Source organism: Parasteatoda tepidariorum, chromosome 1, assembly GCF_982258835.1.
Source record: "Parasteatoda tepidariorum strain Cologne lab strain chromosome 1, Ptep-v5.0, whole genome shotgun sequence".
In the NCBI taxonomy this organism is placed as follows: domain Eukaryota; kingdom Metazoa; phylum Arthropoda; class Arachnida; order Araneae; family Theridiidae; genus Parasteatoda; species Parasteatoda tepidariorum.
The window spans coordinates 3,817,438-3,839,298 of NC_141755.1; the positions used below are offsets into that span (position 1 = coordinate 3,817,438).

Consider the following 21,861-nt stretch of genomic DNA (forward strand, 5'->3'; position numbering starts at 1 on the left):
AACAGGCAGCTTATAACGCATGAAATTATACTAAAAATAGTAAGTAAAAAAGTTTTCTCAAATAAAAAGAAACATACCTTTACTATTTCTTGTTTTAAAATGAATCTATCTTCATTTAATTAATGTATTTTGAATTAAAATTTACCCATTAGAGTGATTCATATTTCAGTAAGTTAATTTCTATCTCTTAATTTATTAAATTTCTCTACATATTTTTCACTATTTCCTCTGTTTTTTTTTTTGAAATATAAGACCGGCGATATCTTCTCAAAAAATAGCACTGGAGCTTATTTTGAGGATTGTCTTTTTTTCCCCCTTCAGAATTTGAACTTATACGGTAAGTAACGGTTACTGATGCGATCCCAATTTACAGTATTTTTATTTTCCTCATAAATTTTTCGCCTGATTCGGAACTCTTCACCAACTTATTCACCATATATCATCTTATATCAACTTCACCAATATATTTGTTACCGGCAAAGTTTGAAATCCTGGGCTATTTAGGCAAAGTATGAAATAAACGTCCTGATGAGGTTATTATGTAAATTATGTACTGTGAATGACCGAAATTGGTGGTTGACAATCACATAGTCGCTTTGGTGAATGTCCCAAATATTTATTACATCCGATTTGATATGAATTTATTCATGGATATAATTACATTTATTTAATATTTTAATACTTACTGACGATAGATTAGAAGAAACATCAGTGTTTGGAGTATTGGGCAAATGTATACTGGGCAATGGCACTCGACCGTAAAAAAACATCAGTGTAGGATATACCGGGCAAGGGCACTTGACCTTAAAAAAATATTGGTGTAGGGTATACCGGGCAATAGCACTTGACCTTAAAAAAAACATCAGTGTAATGTATACCGGGCAATAGCACTTAACTAGACCTAGTATATATTTCAGACATTTACCAAAGGTCTAGCCATACAAGGTCTAGTTCAGTGTCACTGTACAGTATACATTTGCCCGATATATTCTACACTGATGTTTTTTTAAGGTCATGTGCCATTGTCCGGTATACCCTACACTTATGTTTTTTTAAGGTCAAGTGCCATTGTCCGGTATATCCTGCACTGATGTTTTTTTAAGGTCAAGTGCCATTGCCCAGTATAGATTTGCAAGATACTCCAAACACTGATGTTTCTTCTAATCTATTGTCAGTAAGTATTAAAATATCGAATAAATGTAATTATAGTAATTATATCCATGAATAAATTAATATCAAATCGGATGTAATAAATATTTCGGACGTTCACCAAGCGACTATGTGATTGTCAACATTCACCGGTGAAAGTCAACAACCATCGATTTCGGTCGTTCACAGTAACATGCACATCATTTACACAATAACCTCATCAGGACGTTTATTTTATACTTTGCCTAAATAGCATCCGCCATTAAATATAATGCATAGGCAAAGTATGTAATACTTCTCATATTTCATACTTTGCCTAAAAACGTCAGGCATTATATATAATGCCAGCATTTCATATATATATCAGTATTATTTCATGGGGCCATTTCCATATCATGATCTGTCCTGCCAACTACAATTGGATTTTAAACTAATAATTTTAAATATTTTTTTTTTTGAATAAAGAAAAAAGTGGAGGTTTGCCTGAGGATGGCTGCGAGTTTTACCCTTTGAATCGGTTCCCTTTTGTGATGTTTTTTATTCAGTTTCTTCTCTCTTGGCGAATATTCTGCTGTTGATAACGATACAAAAATCTTCCCAAATGCATTGTTCACATCATTAATTGTAACATCAGGTGTTGGAAAGTGTGCCCATTGGGTAAAATGGGGATTTGTTAATATATATATCTTTTCTCCCATTAAATTAAAATAATAAATTAATTCTTTTTTGGAGATAAGATTGTGACAAGCATTTCTTTATGTTTTAGACTCTAATGACAAGTTTAATGTTTAGAAACTGTCAATTTATGATCAACCCATGAAATATGTTAGTATAAGGTGCTTATGAACTTTCTTCTAATACCATTTTAAACTGAGAAAAATTAATAATTTTATTCAATGGTAGAGGGGCATCTAAAGTGTTGTGTAATAGGGATTTTTTTTTTTTTTTTACTGCTGTGTTAAGCTAAGCAAATATCTAATGTTCCATATTTTATAATAAAATAGTTAAAAAATAATTAACTAATTTGTTTTTTGCTCAATGTAGCGATTTTAACACTGAAACACAATTTTCTTTTATTACATTTTATATCCTTAAAAAAATAATAATAGGAGAAACATAGGGAACCTAGATAGAAGGGTTGCCACAGGCGACTATTTGCAACTATTTTTGGCCTATGGACTATGGCAACTTTTTACCTGAAAAGGCTAAAAGACATCTATTTTCACGAAAAGGGGACTATTTGGAGACTTTTCTGTACTTCTAACTATGTTTTTTTAGCATAAATTGAAATTAAATAAAAGGAAAAATTTTTAGAAAAAAATTATGTTTTTATTAATATAAAAGTATTTTTTTTTTTGAATGAATTTTAGAAGTTGGAAGTTTTTAATTTTCTGCAAATATACTGATTTTTCTTTATATAAAAATTTAGTTCTAGAACACTAACGTTTATATAAATTTATCATATTTGCCACATAACTTGACTAAAGGGATCATAGTGCATAAAAATTAAATCATTTAATAAAATTTTAGTCATATTATTGAAGAAAAAATTTTGTTCTTATTGAAGGAACGATTTTCATGCTTTAGACTACTAAAAGCAACCATTTTGTTAATTTTTTTTCTGTGGAAACCCTGAGATAAGGTAGAAATCATATGAATTTTAATTAGGTTAAAAAAATATTGATACAATTTAGTTAACAATTTAAGGATGTAGATGAATTTTCACTGAAGCACTGCTTTCATGTAGCAATTTTTTCATGGGAAATAAAAAAAAAAAAGAATGGAAAAAAAATCAGTGCCCTCAAAATAACTAAATTTAATAAAAATACTTGACTGTTATAAACAGTAATACAAGTCTGTTATAAACACTTAAAGCTCCTACAAAGATATTATTTTTTACACTCTCTTTTATATTTCTAATATGTCAAAAACTATTAATTATTAGTTTCTTTTTTTATGAAATTATGTAAAGTTAAGCGAAATATATTGTATCCTAAGTGAAATCTAATTTTGATAACCGCGGATATAAACTTGTTAATTTAATAATGTGAAAACGAAAATTATTCTGAGCAACTGTACTTTATAATATAATCAAAATACATTTATTTAAGGATATTTTGATTTCAAGAATAGTATTTACTTATATTTTTTTCATTGAAATGTACACTATTTTTAGAAATCCACCTATTTTATCTTACCCTGGGGTAAAGTGGGTTTTATCAAAACATGTTCTTTTAATGCATTACAGTAAGAGAACAATAAAAGAAAATCGAAATGCTATTTTTTGTATTTTATATTATCTATATGATCCATTGTACATAAAATGCATCAAAAGTTTCAACTGATTTTCATTTAAAGTTTCATTTAATTTGCATTTGAAAAGGAAAGAAAAAAACAGGAAAAAAAAATTGTTTTTAGCCCTTACTTTCTTCTACCTGACCCTATATAAAAATTTATTTTGCTACAAAATAAAACATTCTACTTGCTTTTTCTAATGACTAAATTTTTACATAAAGCATTTGAATACTAAATTATTCTTAGTGATTTACCTTTTCAATTTTTTTAGTGACAAAATGTCTTTGAAACTTCTTCCAAGTCTTTTAAAGACTTTAAATATTTCTTCTGTGACACGTTTGAGAAAGCTACCAGGTCAAGGAAGTTTATCTTTAACGTATAATTTCCATACAAGCAAGACCGATTATAAAGTTGAAAAATGGACAGACCAGAATGAGTGGGTTTATCCTCCTTTGAAACCTGATGAACCTAGAAGACCAGCAGTAAGTATACCTCAAAAACTCTAAACTTTAGTTTAGAATTTCTCCGAGAAAGTCTTTTTTTCTAGGATATAAGCTCAAAGTACATTTCTTTTTCTTCTTAACTATTTTTGTTAACTGTTTCTTGTTAGATTAGTATATCTCATTTCAAGACATTTTTATATTTTACTCCATATGGGTAAATTTGTTTTCTGCTTTTCTTCTTTCATCCTAATCTTATTTTTAATTTCATTTCATTTTTTTTTTTAAATTTTTAGTGACTTAGACACATTATGAAGAATGACTTTTATATTAGGATAATTATTCTCTGTTTTGAAATGTCACCATTGTAAAAGAATGCATCCTGATGAGAACCTTTAGGTTTTCCTATTAAAAATTTTTTTATTTTATTTATTTATTTTTTCTAAATTTTTCGTGTTCTTTCTGTCATTAGTATTAAATTTAATAATAATTTTTTTACTCAATACATACTACACTAAAACTGGTTTTTAGATATAATGAATGTTAAAAAGATTTCTAAGTTATAAAAATGTTTCTTTACTTGAAAAGGAAGTTAAAATTGTAATTTTATTAAATTTTTAATGAATGCTAAGTGATATGCATTATTTTTGATTTAGATGATTATTTAATTTTTTTTTAATTGTAATTTTTTAAAATTAGTTTCTCTAAAATAAAACATAATTTTGATAAATTCACAGATTTTTTTTTTTTTCAAAAATATTATTTGTTTAATATCAGTTGAAAAATAATTACACGCTACGAAAGAATCTAATAAAATATTAACTAAACTAAAAATAGCTTATTTCACTACAAATTTATTTTGATAAATTTTACTGCCACAATTTGGATGTTTGAAAGCTTCTTCTTCTTATTTTTATTTTCTTAAGTCTTACACTGTTGATATATTGCAGCATTGGTTCTCAACTAGTGTTTTATAGATAGAATGCAGGTGCACTAAGTGAATACCATTAGTTGTATCGTGTGACCTTAAAATGTAGTGGCAAATTTAAAACTGCACTGAATTTTTCAAAAGTGAAACTCAAAAGAAAAAGATATAATGCTTTTTCCTTGGCATGAATGGATCAACCTCTTTAATTTTTATGGGATTGAATAAAAGTTTAATAATATATGTTATGTATATTGCTAATGTAGTTTCTGTTGTAAGTAGATTATCTTAGTAAGAATATTTACTAATTTAAAATTATATATTTCACTGATATCTATGATTATTTTAATAAATTGAACTTGTGTGAACACAGCTATGTAAGATTAAATCAATCATTCAGTAATACATTGTATGTATTTTTGAAATAAAAAACCAAAGCAAAATTAAAAAATTAATGATAAAAAGCATGTTTTCTGTGGACCCAATTCAAAACTGCAGTTAATAAAAAAAATTCATATTGTAACAAAAACATTTGAAAATTTTAAAATAAATATTGTAAATTTTTTTCTAGATTTACAAAAATATATGGTTCTAAAAAAGTCAATTAAATTTTTGAAGCAATTTTCAACATCAACTTATTTAGGCTAAGATTTCTGTCATTTGGATAATTTATTTTACTCATGAAATCAAGCCAGATAATAACTGTGGGGAGAGAAGTTATCGACAATATGAACCTTCATCTATGAAAAGGTACCCCAGCATAGAATCAAGTTAACGTGTCTTATATAGTAGTAGTGAATTGGTAGAGTAGACACACTACAGTACTCCGCCACCAGAATTATAGCTGTGATAGAATTCGATGAATTAATACCACTAGTTGATCCGTTGTTGTTTTGTGAGAAGCAGGGAGAGCTGTATTATGATTGCCGTACTCTTGAGTGCTGATCACGAGAACTGTGTTAAGTTCACGATTGTGGTCGCTCCTGTGTTGCCTTTAGAAGTCGAGTGATTATGTTGTGTGTAATCGAGACTGAGTAGCAACAGCACGAGGAGTGAATAATGTCGCAGTCACACGTAGCAAGTCAACTGTTCAATGTGGACCATCCATCGAAGTAGGCGTGTTCAGTTTGAAATTAGCGTTACTGTCAAGATAGGCGTGTTTTTATCAAAGTGGGAGTCTCTGTCAAGATAGGCATGTTCACATCACGTCTGGGTCACCCATGTGGGGAGAGAAGTTATCCACAATGTCAACCTTCATCTATGAAAAGGTACCCCTATCATCGAGTTAACATGTCTTATATACTAGTGGATTTGAATTGGAATTTTGTAGTGGTAGACACACTACAATAACCCATCAACATGTAACAATTTTTTTTAAACTTTGCTTACGGCTATTATGATTGATGGTCTAAAATAGCAGGTGTTATCATGCAAAAGGTTAATAAAAAAATTCATTCAATGAATATTTACAGACTGATAAATAATTTATACCAATACAATTAGTGCTAGAATGCAATTTTGTAAAATTGTATTCTATAGTTTTCATGGTTAAAAAAAGTGTTAGGAATCACTGTACTGTTATACAGTATTATGTTTTAAAAATATTTTATTAAAAATTAAAAAAAAATTGAAATATTCATATTTTTTTAAGTTAAAAAATTTTAATGTTTAATAAATTATAAATAAATATAAAAAATATTTTTATATATAGGTTACAGAAATATTTTTACATTAAGAGAACTCGCTGTCACGAATTTCGGACACGTTCACTTAAATGGAAATTTTTTTTCAAAATTTCATATAAACAATTCTTTTAGGTGATTTTTCTTCTTATTTTAATTTGGAAGAAAATTGCATTATTCTTTTTTAGCCTGCTTTCATAACTAAATGCTTAACATTTTTATTTATTGTTTTAGTGGATCTGTCACTTAAGGGAAAATATTAAATACTCTCCGAAAAAAATGTGGTATGTGGCATGCCTTGTAAGTATTATTTCTTTTGCTTTCACTTTATTTTTGTTGTTAGAATAGTAACTTTAGAATCTTTCTGATTTTAAGGTACTATTTACCAAACTTCTGAGCCCTGTAGCAGAACTAGCGTGGCACTATATAAGCTGGCGCTGCATATTTATTTTGACCTTGCAGATAAAACTATTCTAAATTTATTTATCATACTACCATAAAACAATCTTGCTTTTAAAGATGTGGAAAACATGATAATATATTACAAATATTTTACCACACAATCGGCAAATGTTTTAGAATTTTTCCATGATGTAGATCAATGCAGAGATTTCTGCTTCTGAGTTGCTGAACTGATTTTCTCCCAAATTTTGACTGAGAATTAGATATAACTATGCAATTGTCCAAGTTTTATGTGTTATGATATGTGTACCCATCGTTTAAAACATTGGAAATATTTTTAATTTGAATAATTGGTTTGCCTAGTCAGGGACACCTTCACCTTTCAAATATTTTTATTATTCCTTGATCTTTTGAAACGTTTGGCTCAATAGCTAATACATAGTGACACACACACCAATTAATACATATAGAACTAAAAATTCTCTAGAATTTACACATCAAATAAAACGTCTACTTAAGAGAAAAATTAAACAGCTTCCTAGAATTTGTTATGTTTAGCAAATAAACCTTTGTTCAATAATATCTATATCTGTTCCTGTCCTTACTGTAAAGAATCTTTTAGCAGGCTGAAAATTATAAAAGAAAATCATTTTGTGGTTGATTATAGAAGAATTTAAACAGTTTTTTACTTAAATTTGTACAAAAAGGAACAGAAAAGTTAACACCCCAGAAAAAGTCAAAAATTATACATTATAAAGTTAATCGTTGTCCAATTTTAATAGTATTCAATTTTTTTTTCAATCAAATTATTAACAAATTTCAGAGTAGATTATGGAACTAACTATTACCAACATCGTTAAAATATCATCTTCTATTTTGTTAATCTTCTTTGATTATTTCCATTACTGTATATCTTTTATGTCAATCACTATACAAAACAAACGTTAAACTTTTTTTTATGCATGGGTTTTAATGGAATTTTGAACTTTCAAATCTTAATAGAAATAAATTAATTGTGGTTAAGTGAAATTCAATATTGTAAATTAAGAACTTTACTCTCCCAAAAGCCAAAAATATAAGCTTATGGCACCTTTGCCTCCAATTAGTATTTATTCATTATTCTCTTCATGAAATTTGATCATTATAAAGATCTTCCAACTGTAATTGTAATTTACAAAAACATAAAAATTAAAGTTTGCAATTCAGACAAATTAGCCAATAGAACTACTTTTTTTTTAGATGTAGATTTCTTATAGATGTAGATAGAGAAAAATTTCAGTCATAATTACTGTTTTTTAACACTGATTTATCATTTCATTAATCATAAGAATTTTGAAACTGTCAATTGTATAATCTAATTGCCTTGAATTGTTATGATTGTCTCTAATTTGAATAAATCTGCATACAAAAAGTAATTACAGTTGCTATGTATTTACATTTTATAACTTTTAATTATTTAATATCAATTTTTGTTTTATCTCTGAATCTTATATTTTGTTTTCATGTTTTTGTTTGATATTCTCATAATATTTTAATAGGTTAGAGGTATGTCAGTTGATGAAGCAATCAAGCAACTGACATTTGTTCCTATGAAAGGTGCATACATTGTCAAAGAGGTATTATTTTTTTTAATAAAATAAGAATTTCTTTTCATTTAAAATAATGTAATAATTAAAACTGCATAATTACTTCTCTTACATTGGTTTATCTTAGGTGTAATTTAGTTTTTCTTTATTAATGATATAAAAAAAAGTTTTAGATCTCATTTATATTTTTAAAATAAGATTTAATTGAATTGAATTAATTGATTCTGTCTTGACACAAAGTTAAATTCTTAGATAAATTGGATATAAATTTTAAACAAGCAGTTATACTTAAAATTAGGATGTTGTGCTTGTTATTATTGTTCTCTTTTTTATAATATCTGTAAAAGCCATACATAAATAAATGTGTATATATGCATAGATATTTTCAGTGATAGCTGGGTAATTTATCAACTACTTTTAACTGGTATCGATAGCAGTACAGACAAAAGCAGTAGATGAATGATCAGAGCCCCCTTGTTTTCTCTTTTCTATAATATCTGTAAGAGCTACCTCTCATGACCGACGCTTATTCATTTAAAGGTGTCAGTCAGTTCTAATGTTACAGTTAATAATGATATCAAAACAGAAATTAATAACTGGATAGCAATGGCTAATAGGTCTTATTTTGGGTTAAGAAGCCAATTGAAATCAAAGCTTATTTTCACTAAAATTACTTTATGTAATACTCTAATTAAACCTATATTATTTTATGGCCACGAATGTTGGCCTTTAAATTACACTGAGGAAAAGAAACCACTAATATTTGAAAGAAAAATACTTAGAGCCATCTTCGGAGAGCTGTTAAAGAAAACAGTGTTTGGTGGATTGAGTACAATTATGAATCATACAGAATTTTTAAGCAACCGAACTTAATTTCAATTATTAAATCTTACAGAAAAAGATGGCTGGGTCACATCTATTTAAAGGGATGATGGTGACCCAGTTAAAAAGCAGACTTTTGGAAAGTTTACAGGCAACCGAAGAAGGGGAAGATCAAACACCAGATGGATTGATCTTGTGGAAAAAGATCTTAAAAACTATGGGAATCAATAAATGGAGAAATCTAGTGTCTGAGCCAGATAGACAACTAGTTGGCCCATACTAGGTTGACATTCTGATGGAAGAAAAAGAATAAATAAATTAATAAGTACATATGTATAAATATTTCCAGAAGGTTGCATACTTTGTATGCTGATTTTAACTCATATTGCTATCATAGTATTCTAACCTATGTAGATTCATAGGTTAGAGCTCCCTTGCTGTTGGGCAAACTGCAAAAGGTTTTCCTCTACACGTTATACAAATGCAGGATGATTTCACTCAATATATCTTCACAAAAGTGAGGATCAGGAGAATTTGATTTAAGAATTACATGCTTGAATTAATGCTTGATTTGAGAATTACATTGTCTTCTGAGTTAATTTAAAAATTATGAAGCCAGGAAGTTGAACATAAATGTGACCACGAATCCGATATGAATTGGCTATTCAAAGCTGGTTATGAAATATCAATGTGAATACTTTCTTTTACTACATGGCTCATTTTATTTTAGGTTATTCAAGAAGCTCAAGAATTAGCAGTAAAGGAACATAATGTTGAATTCAAGAGTAATCTTTGGGTTGGTAAGTATTGTGAGCAAATATTTATTTATTTGAATTACCATCTGCTATACTACAAATTGTCACTATTCTAATAAAAAAAATTATAATCATAATTCGACAACTAAATGGAGTTAATAATAAGCAAAACATACTTATACTTAAATATGATTAGAGTTACTCTTAAAAATTATTCTTAATGAATAATTGAATATACAATTATGTCAAATAGCTAAACTTGTGTATGGTTAAACTATTTTTTATTTTTTGGTCAACAACTACGTAAAAAAACTGATTTGCATTATCATCAGTCATGAAAATAGAATTTCAGCAGAGACAGTCAAAAATTATGTCTTTAGTTTATAGTGTTTAAAGTCACTAAAACAGCTTGACAGAAATCTGTGATTTGAATGCATTTTTAATGGAAGTGTTTTTATATTTTATCTGTGAATAACTTGGGAAATATATGTTAAGTAATTTGTTTTCTACTTAAAGTAGTGAGTTTTTAGATTAATTTTGGTGATTTCTATCATGTCTTAATAGTGAATGACATGGAAAATGCATTTTAAGTTGCATAACTACTATTTTAACTCAATGAATTTTCTCTTTAACTAAACTGTAGTATCATAACTAAATTATGTTATTGGTTTAAAAAAATATGCTTTCATTCACAAGATGCATTACATTAAATGGCAGTTGTTGGAAATGGTTCTAGTTTATCTATTTTTCCTAGCTTTTTTTCTTTTTATTTCGGCTGGTCTCAAATTTTGACTGACGTAACTTTATATGTTATATGAGGTATTTTAAAGTAGTGGAACATTTCTTGCCCCCCACCCTCCTCAAGACCTTTAAAGATGCTTCTGTCCCGAGTAAGAAAATGTTTTGAGTTTAAATGTTGATAATCTTATCTATTTTTCTAGATTATTGCTTTTTTGCCATACCAACTTGTCATTTAGTCGTCATCTTTCATTTCATCGTGAGAACTCATTTGCCTTTCAACTTAGAGAGCATGAGCTAGTTAGCCTTTTATGTCAGTCTATAAGATGAGTAAGGATGTTTCATTGAAACTACTGCAGACGATGGAGTGAAAGATAAGGTCAATTAAAAAAATTTAAAAAAACAATCCAAGGAACTGGTGCGACATGAGCTTATAATGTCAACAAATATGCACTGACCAAGTGAAAATGTTCAACCTTTATTCAATAGAAAATCCATTCATTAAAAAATTTTCAACCTTTAAAATGATGTATTATAGAAACTTAACAATTTTTTGTATTGCAAAAGAAGTAGACCTTACTTTTCTTTGTACCTGCTTGAAATAGGAGGGTCAACCTAGACATATTGCTAAGTTAAGCAGCATATTATGGAGATCAACTCTATGTCGATAATCACAATAAATTTATAGTTAGCTTACATTCTCATTTTGCTGTGAACTAAACTAGTTTATTATATTTTTAATTTTATTAGGCTAGCATCTGTATATTAAATTTTCAGTGCTAGTACAGAGATTTTTATACGCTCGCAGTGTTATCCCATTAAATCCCACAAAAACAAGACTTTGTCTATTCTAAGTGGACATAAATTTGTTAACCCTCCCTGTCCTCTCTAAACTACATGGAATTTTGTCTTGCTGCGTTGAAAGCAGGAAAGTCGAGGGTTGCATTAAGCTATTTATAATGCCTGCTTAGGTCCATTCCATTTTTCTGTGGGTCAATTTCTAGGTACATAGGCGATTACATTGCACAATGTTTAAAATTATAAGGAGCCCAATTTAAACTTCTTGTGTGTTAACATGTAAACTAGGCTTGTAAATTCCAGATAAAGTTTAGGCTGTAGTACATTTTTACTGACAAAAACAAGTTTAAATTGGGCTCAGTTTACTATAAAATTTAGTATTATCAGTGAGTCAGTTAAATTTCATTAAAACATGGAACAAAGTGGAAATAAATCTGTAACATGATGTAATGATTATTGCAATAGAGTCTATGAGCAATTGAATTAGCCAACAAATGGATTTTATTTTTTAAACACTTACATCACTTATAAAAAGCCAAAATGCAATAAATTATTTTTAATTCTGTATTTTACTCAATGGTCATTTTCTTTAATTTAGAAGATATAGAGAATATGTGATTGCTTACATTTTTCAGTAAAGTAATAATCACAAGTGCGTTTAGAAGTCTTACGGATTAATCTAAGATGTTAACTTATTTTGTTCAATGTGCAGATAAGTTTTCAGAAAATTCACTAGCATGTTTTTTCTTTGTTTATAACATACAATATTTGGTGAACATTTTGTAATGTAGAATGCATTTAATTGAATTAAAATTTCAGACTAATTTCTTCAGAAATAAGTAGTATTAAAAATTGGAGATATATAGACAATTTACTGAATGTGTGCAAAAATCTGAAGAAGGCCATAATAAGCTTGCAAAGATATAAACCTCAAAAAATTATGAAATCAGTTGATGCTAAAAAAAAAGGCGAGGTGAAAGAATATCTTTATCTAGGGCAATAGTGTAAGTTTATTTTAAAATAAAATACTTTCAAACCTATGTGTCAAAAAGACATTTATTAAACACTATAATTATCCAGAGTTGCATGCATTACAGGAGAGTTATTCAGAATTGCATAAAAAATACAACTGATGTGTTAATACATTTACATCAATTTTGAAACTATAGCCCTCAGCCTATCGCTCAAAAGTTTGTACTATTTACTTGCTAAAATCTTTTCTAACTGTGAATGTGTTTATTTTATAACCCTAAATGAATGAGGATGTGCATAATATATTGAAGGATTAAGACTTGTTTCAAATCTTAGAACAACTTTAATTTCAAGCAGTTATTACTGCATTTGTGTTACATAAACATAAAATGTTTATTTCTCTCAGTTTATCTTATGAGTCTGTGTAATTTTTTATACAATTTTGTACACTAATATGCATAAAAATACTAGTTAAGGGAAAATCACTTTCAGAGAAAAGCAAAATATAAGCTGTCTAAATATTTCTAATTTTAGTTTATTAGTTTATACAATATATTCTCACAAAGCCTGGTTTGTAATTCTTGTACACAAATTTTGATTCACAAATTATTAGCTTTAGTTTACAGAACTAAAATAAAAAAACTAAAGAAATAATTTTTAATACTTTTTTAATACAGAATGTTTGCTTACAATTGGCTGTTTTAATTTCTTACATTCATTATCAATCCTTGTTAAAAATTACAGGACACTTCATTCTTTGAAATATAATTACTGAAAACCTTCAGTAAACTATACATTGAAAAAAAAAAAAAAGCTTCGCTGGTGGTTGAAGTTTAACTGAATGTTTTTAAGGTATTTTTTTTTATTACAAGTAGCAAATCTAAAGATATGGATTGATGTTTGTTGGAAAGAAAAAAAAAGATGCACTCTTCTTCATAGTTTTGGCTAATGGAACAACTTGGTGAATCTTTGCTCTAATGTAAATTTTTGTGTCTCATTTTGTAGTTTAAAATATAGTTACCTCATTCAAGGTTTACCCAAGGAGCCATTAAAATTGCACCTTGAAAATCGAATTACTAGATCATAAGCTATTGACTTTTTGCTTTATTTTTTTTATTTTGCATACTAATGCATATTAACTTATAATGCAAGTATGATTTAATAATTTATGAAAACTTTTTTTTTTTTACAGCTCAATCATTTGTTGGAAAAGCTAACATTATTAAAGGCATAAGGAGACATGCCAAAATGAGATTTGGTTTAGTACATTATAGATATTGTCATTATTTCGTGAGACTTGTGGAAGGACCACCTCCTAAACATTATTACAAACCTGAACTTACAGGAGATGAAAAGCTTAAAGAATATTTTGACGAGCTCAGATCTCGCAGAATTCATAGAACACTCTAAAATTGTTGTATTTTGTGTAATAATTCATTAAAATATTTTAAACATTGTACTTTTTTATTAATATCTTTATTTCTATGTTATAGGAATAAAACCATATTTCTTTAAGATGACTCTCTTAATGAATAAAACATATTAATCTGAGAATTAAGAATTTTTTTGCACAAGCATAGTCTTATTAATAAGAACTATTAATCATAATTATTTTGAATTAATGTAAAAATTTCCAATAACTAAAGTTTTATTATAAGAAAAAAAATACAAATAACATTTTGAGTCATTTCATATTGGCAAAACACAGGCTTATTTAATATAATGAGAAACAACCAAGTATATAATTGAAAATTTGGTCGTAAATAGAGCCTGGATTTTGATGGCCTAAAAATCTCCTTTAAAATAGCAAAAAATACACTTAAAAACATAAACATTCTTTTCCCAAAAATTCATATAACATACAATTGCATTAAAGCATTTATATTAAGAAAAAATTGGATACAATTTTCTTTAAATAGTGAAATATGAGTTAAAAAATAACAAAAGATTAAAGGAGAAAGAAAAACTGTTACTGACAAATCAAACTCAGAAACAAACACCCCAAAAGTTGTAAAAATGAACTAATACTTCCAAAAAAAAAAAATTTTTTTTTTAAGTACCAAAATAAACGAACAAAAAAGAAAATGCTTTTCACTAGCAAAAGTGATAAAATATGAATGTCATCAAAATCCTGGCTTTAGTTATGATTGTTAAAAGAGCTTTTTTTTTTTTTTTTCAATTTAGTTTTAGTGTAGACCATTTTTATGAATTCATCTCGAGGAGAGATTTAAAAGTTTCATTCAGAATAAATTTTCCTAATTAAAAAGTTTGCATAGTTAACCTATTTTGACTTTTAAAATTAGTAAGTTGTTTTCAAATAATACATGCATTGCATTGAAATATTTATACCTTTTTTTCGAAATATCTTCATATTTTGTATATTTGACAGGATACAAAATGGTAGAAAAATTGAACATCTTCTGATTTTGAAGAAATATGATTTGGTAATAAATTTTAAGCCCCCTTAAAAATAGTATTCTATGTTTTTAGCTGAAAAAAAAAAGAAATTAAATACAATTTTATTTCATAATGGAATGTTTAAGAGTTGTTTTTATACATCTCCATTTTTTTAATAAAATGAATTTTTATTTTTGAAACTGAATTTATAAAAATGCAGAAAAAGGCTTTTACCTCGTCACATTTTACATTTATTACTATATTTGTTATATTACTATTTTAACTATTTATACATATATATTACTATTTTAATAACCTTTTTTTCCTATTATGTAGGTTTTCTAAAGGCATTAAATTTTTTTAAAGAAATAAGATGCAAGCATCATAAGGCTTTAAAATTAGCCCCTTGCATTATAACTTTATTGTAATTCATCCTTTTCTAGTTCAAAAATTATTAAATTGCATTACAAACTCACGCATTTTATGAAAATGAAGTTAGTTTCAATTTCATTATCTTTTTCTCCCTAATTCTCAATTCAAAATTGGAAGAAAAAAAATATTTCAATGAGATTTTGTTGGATCTTAAAAACCTTTTCTTGCTGTCATACGTTAAGAATATGAAAATAGTTTTTTTAAAAAAATTCAATTTTTTGAAGTATTGAGATATTTAATATACATTTTATAGCTATTACACACATTTTACCCCTATGAAAAGGTAGTAGATAGTAAAATAATACCTTGAGGCATAGTTAATATTATTGCTAACTAATAAAAAACTTTCTCATTGCTAAAATTTTAAGAATCTGAAGTAAAAGAATCTCATTTTTTACAAAGTAAAGCTTTTTTTCTTCTCTGTTTCTGGGAAGGGAAAATATTTAAATAACAGCAGAAAAGCTAAACGAATAATTTAAAAAAATGATTTATGGTATTTAAATCTGGTTTTATTTATTTATTTAAAGATATTTTGAGAACTTTAATAATTGAAATATTATTAAAAATAAATTATATCAGTACCTTTAAAATTATATTCTTGCAAACGAAAAAATATTACACAATTCTATGCAAGTGTAAGATTCAAAATTATTAAAAATGGAATGGAAATGTATAATTATTAACTGTTGAAAAACAGGCTAAAATAAAAAAATCAATAAATTAATTTCACCGGATTTTTTTTTTATTAAAAAGTTTTGAAATGACAAAGTAAATTATGTTGCCTTATACCTTAACTGCAGGTACATTGCTATATAAAATAAATTATCAGTTTATTAAGAAATCACACAATAAAAAAAGCAATCTGAATTTATCTTTAAACAATTTTTTTAAAATACCATATTAGCATAATTTCCAAGTAAAATTGTATATATTTTAAGAATCGGAAATATATATGCAACATTAAAATAAAATGTGGTTATGTATAATAATAAAATAGTAAAGATTATGTTTTAACACTAAAAATTGGTAAGATTTTTATTAACCTAGTGTTTTTGCAACAAAAAAAAATACACATTCGATAGCTTTTTACAAAGTATATAATAAAAAAAACATTAAATTTACATTTTGTTCATCCTTTACATTCTGAAAAATCCAAAAAAATTAAGGATTTTTTTAAATATTTTAAAAACGTTTTATTTTTTGCACACCAAAACCAAATACTAATAATATTTAGCTTATTGAAACAATACTGCAATATATTTACAATAAATTTTAAAACTAAGATAAAAATAATAGGAAGAAAAAAAAATTAAATAATTACAAAATACTTAGTAAATTTAAATTGACGATTTCTTTTGAAAATAAATAATTTGATGCAAATGAATGATTTAAATCAAGGAAACCTGCTGAATAGTAAAGACATTTTTTTTTTCCTTTTTTGATAACTTAGTAAAGATGGAAGTGAATTTTGGTGTCCACACTTTTTTTAAGCCAAAAAAAGTAATTTAACAAGAAATTAGCTTTTAAATTGTTATTAAAATCCAAAAATTATGATTTTAAATAAATGCTAATAACTAATTAACAACATTAATATTACCTTTATTTTAAAGTGTTAATTAGGAGAAACATTTTTAGGAGAAATGTTTTTAACGTAAAGTTTTTCTTAAAATTGTTATTCATGTTTTTACCCACAACTTCACTTCTGCATAACTTATTAATTGAGAGAGAACAAAAACTCTCTTCACAATAATTAAAATTCCAGAGAAAGAAAAAAATTATTGTAACTGACGTCAATTTGGCATCTAAGATTATTATTATTTTTGAACTTAGCATTGATTTGTTTGCAATCGAAAGTCTACAGTAAGATCAATCATTCAAAATTTGTCACATCACCTCTCTTTAAACACAAGTGAGGACAGTGGCAAATAATAACAATATTTTTAGTAGTCACAACATGGTCACCCCTAATCTTGATCTTTATTACTTAGATAAATTAGAATTCAAGAACAATAAAAAAAAAACTACTTTTTGCTCAAACTATTTTTAGTTAAAATGAAACATAAAATACCATTTTAAATTTGTAAAAAAAGAAAAAGATTTTCAAAATTTGCAACACATTAACCCTTTAATGGTCGAAGAATTTTGAAGAAAACTGCCATAAAAGTGCAAAATTTTTTTTTTTTAATTATATTACACTAAGCATGTATAATATATGTATTCATTTTTAATTTTTAGCTTGAAATAAAAAAAAAATTACATTAAAATATATTTGCATTAAACATTAAAACAACTAGTATTACCATCTGGTGTATAAATTGAGAAATAAACATGATTCCGAGCACGAGAAATAGATTGTTTTAATATTTTTGGTGCATTATTTTTGAGCAACCCAGCTCAGAAATATCACAGGCACGCGAAATAGAGAGCAAAATTTTACCCTGTAATTTTGACTGGAGAGAAATGGAAGGGTTTAAACAAGTAAACTTAATGGCTTAAGATATTCAACAACAATTAAAAGTTTGTAATAACACACATAACAATACCAAAGCTAATTGTGATATTGAAATAATAGTTTAGCACATCTCTGTACATGAAGTGAACGTTTCCTTTTTTAAATATAAATAAAAGTATTCTTAGCAAATGTGAACACAGAGAAAGAAACAAATGAAATATAATCAATGCAAGAACAGGTCCCTAAAGGCAAAAGAAACTTTTATGCACATTATTCTAAATTAAATATTTGTCATTTTAAATTAGAGTCTAAAAAAGCACTTAGGACTGAGAATATTGTAAAATATAATTCTTTAACCCAGTTGTACTTGAACTAATATTTCTGAAAATGTTCTTTACACTTTTCATTCACTTAAAAAAATTGATGCTATTTTATACATAAAAAATTTTATTTAAAAAAAAGTATCAATAGTTAGTTTTTATTTTTTATAATGGCCTAATACTTCAACATCTTCTGTTCAACATAAGTTAAAATGTTGCAGCCATTTACAAAGAGGTATTAACTAACAGAGGATATTCTATAATTATTGCTGCAACACCTTCAAAGAGGACATCAATAAGTGCTATAAGGTTTTTTTTTAATTAATAGTACAGCACACCTTCCATTAAAAGTATGTTTATTAAATTTAACAAGTAATGGATAATCCAAAATCAAGTTCTGAACACAGGTCAGGATCCTTCCACAAAGTCCAATTTTCATAACTTATTTTTCAAAGTTGTTCTCCCTAAGTGTTTTTTTTTTTTTTTTTTTTATAAGAGTGGTCCGAACCAGGGCTAAAGAGAATAGAAGGGCTGGTTCACTCCTTTGAAGTATCTCTTGCCGCGCCGATCCTCCGACGTCACTCTAGTGACGTCACTTTGGCGCAAAGCTCGCACTTTTACTTCAAGAACGGAGCGTTTGGCCTTACTAGCTCTAACTAATATTTGATCATTTCTTTTTGCGAGATATTCTAAGACATTTGTTATTTTCTATAATGACTTTCCTCAGTTTTTGCAGTGAATTTACAAGAATTTAAACTATTATCGAAATGCCAGTTTGCGCGATTGCAACTTGCAAAAATTCTGATATAAAAACAAAAGGAAAAAGTATAAATTTTCGCGTGTTCCCTAAAGTAAATGAACAACTATGTAAAGAATGGATTCCGAAATGACACAGTTAATATAAAACCGCAATACGTTGATTCTGTCGTAAAGAACTTTTATAAAAATTCATTATCTAAATAGAAACCGATTCGCTTTATTTCATAACATATTTTTTAATGTAGTTATTCTAAATATTTATGATTTTTTTTAAAAATTATATTCTCTTCAATTTAAATATCTATATATTATATCATCGTAAATTTAAATGTCTATAAACAATTGTAAAATTTCTGATGTCATTATGAACCTAAATTATTATTTTGTTTCAGTAATTAGCGTTTAAGGTTGATGTTTCCTAAGGATTAAGTATGAACAAATTGCTATTAACGACATATTTTAAAATCAGGGATTCTAAATTTAACTTAACTTATCTTTATAAAAGAATATGTAGATAAAAAAGTGTCGATATATGCCTTCATTTTTCTTAATAGTTAAAGTTAAAACTGAACTTTTTAAAATAAAGTATTTATAGTGTCATTTTCACCAACTAGCAAAACATTTTTATAAGTTTAAAATGGTATTTTTTTAATATAATAACCAAGAAATTTTTTTTTTAACTATGTTTATGAACGGAAATAATGTGTTAATTACGTAAAGTTTGAAGGCTAATAACCAGAAAAAGTCTAACTTATTTTTACAAGAGAAAGATGCAAAGTTATCATATCTTTGCTTGCGATCTCCGAGATCTGTAGACACAGTGACGTCATGAGGAGGGAAATCGTAGCTTCAGCTCTAAAAGCGGAGTGAACTAGCCCTTGTATTCTCTTTAGCCCTGGGTCCGAACTCTTTTACAGAGGTAAATGAATCATCTTCTTTGTAAGAATGTTGTCCCTTTTTCATTCAGAAAAAAATGCTCCTTTTATATTTTAAGAACGAAAGAGATTGCAGCGGCAGAAACCAGGAACTTCAAGATATAACTACTGCAAATTGTTTTTTAGCTAAATTAATATAAGATTTTCTTGTATTTATTTGAGTACTATTTAATTTGTTACGGGCACTATTATAGCTAGATATAATTGATATGATTAGCAAGATTAGTGTCCTTTAACACTGAAGATGCCTTTATTTTTGAAAAATCACCCTGCTTTTTTTTCAAGATCTCTGGTTATAATTTACATTTTGTTAAAATTTTTAAGAGGTTCTCTGCTGAAAACTAAATCTTTATTGGTTTATATCAGGGTTGGCAGGTTTTTGACATGTGAAAGTTTTTGACGGTTTAAACCGTCACGTCAAAAACCTATATTCATATGTAAAATTTAATTAATACATAAAATTTATATATTTTTTATAAAGGATAGTGTTTCTAAATATGTTCTAGAAAAAATAAATTTAAAATTTTGAAGAAACACTTATATTTTGAATAGTAACCAAATTCTTGTACTTTTGAAAGCTCACATCTTTTGTAATATTATGTATTCATTTTCATGTGTTATTGAAAATCTGCAGTGATATTATTAAGAAATTTATTTATAATCAAATTTAGCATATAGTATAGATTATACTAAAAATTAGACATTTTAAAGATAAACATTAGCAGTTTTGTACATTAGACATCTTTTAAAGAAAAATCTTTTTAATATTCTTTTAAATCTTCTTAATAATCTTTTTAACATAAGACAATACAAATTTAACTGCTTTCTGTTAAATACACAGAGTAGTTAGTGTCGATTTACAGTATATTCAGCCTATTCATTTACTATGTTGAAAATTTAGTTTATCCAAATACTTGTGAATTTCATTTTGCTGAATACTATATAGTTTTGTTGAATATCTAAATCAGGGTTGGCAAGTTTTTGACACATGGCGGTTTATACCATGGTTTTTACCGTCATGTCAAAAAACCCTCTGTCAAAAACCCATAGTTTTGGTAAAACTGTATTTTTATTTGAGTTTAACTGCTTATAATTTAAAATTAATTCATTTTTGTGCAATAAAATTAGAAAAAAAAGTTGTTAAAGGATATTTAAGAACAGATTCTTGCATTTTCCCAACATGATTATATCAAAACATACTATTTGAAGTAACATTAGGATCATTATAAAATTTTCATTAAACATTAGGATACTAAACAAAATTTTCAACATTTCCAAGCATCATTTTGTTAGGCATATTACATTACTGAAGAATGTCAAGTCATTCTTGACTTAAAGTTTGTTAGTAGTTACAAGTTTTGAAAGTTTTGTTTAGCTTATTTCTAATATTTAAGAAATGCCAAAATTTAAATTCTTCTTTTTAGTTCTTGAATTTATTAATAGTTGCAAGCTTTTTTGTTTGTTTATTTCTAACAATGAAGAAGTGCAAAATTTTGAATCCTTTTCAAATCAAGATGTACTACATTCATTTATAAAGAAAATTATGTGAAAATAATATATTGTCCGCTGTATGCCATAAATGAAAAAAAAAAACAGTAGGTTTTTGACGGTTTTTTCCGGTAAAAACACGGTTTTTACCACTGTCATGTCAAAAACCAGTTTTTGACGGCAAAAACCCAACCCTGATCTAAATATTCAGCTGTTGAATAATTTCTTCTTGCTTTCAAGATATGCATTATTTGTATTCTTAATACAAGTGGAGAAAAAAAAAATTAAGAGGTAAAAATTTTTTTAAAATGATAAGTGTAATAATTATAAATAAATATAATAAACAATATGAATTATATTTATCATTATTCACAAATATAACTACTTTTAAATTCAAATTAGCATACTGGATAATAAAGATATTCGGTATAACATTAAAAAAATTTTTATTAATTTCACACTTGTATCAAGTTTGTAGTTATACAACATAACTAGTAAGTTCCTTATAAATTTT

At 26.7% G+C, this 21,861-nt stretch overlaps 1 protein-coding gene across 2 annotated transcripts; it reads left to right on the plus strand.

Moving 5' to 3' along the window:
• The first annotated feature begins 3 nt into the window (after nt 1–3).
• Nucleotides 4–14,023, plus strand: mRpL22 (mitochondrial ribosomal protein L22). Of its 2 annotated transcripts, none has more exons than XM_071180244.2 (6): nt 4–168; nt 3,716–3,926; nt 6,726–6,791; nt 8,432–8,509; nt 10,032–10,101; nt 13,757–14,023. In XM_071180244.2, the coding sequence occupies exons 2-6, from the start codon at nt 3,723–3,725 to the stop codon at nt 13,972–13,974; spliced, it is 636 nt and encodes a 211-aa protein (XP_071036345.2). In that variant the 5' UTR covers nt 4–168; nt 3,716–3,722; the 3' UTR covers nt 13,975–14,023. The 2 variants fall into 2 exon arrangements, with proteins under 2 accessions (XP_071036345.2, XP_021000196.3); XM_021144537.3 differs by lacking the exon at nt 4–168 and adding an exon at nt 247–337.
• The last annotated feature ends 7,838 nt before the right edge of the window (nt 14,024–21,861 follow it).

Coding starts and splice junctions, on each gene's coding strand:
- mRpL22 (XM_071180244.2), top strand. CDS start 3,723: ATGTCTTTGAAACTTCTTCCAAGTCTTTTAAAGACTTTAAATATTTCT. Junction 6,792..8,431: donor TGTGGTATGTGGCATGCCTT/GTAAGTATTATT, acceptor ATATTTTAATAG/GTTAGAGGTATGTCAGTTGA. Junction 8,510..10,031: donor GTGCATACATTGTCAAAGAG/GTATTATTTTTT, acceptor ATTTTATTTTAG/GTTATTCAAGAAGCTCAAGA.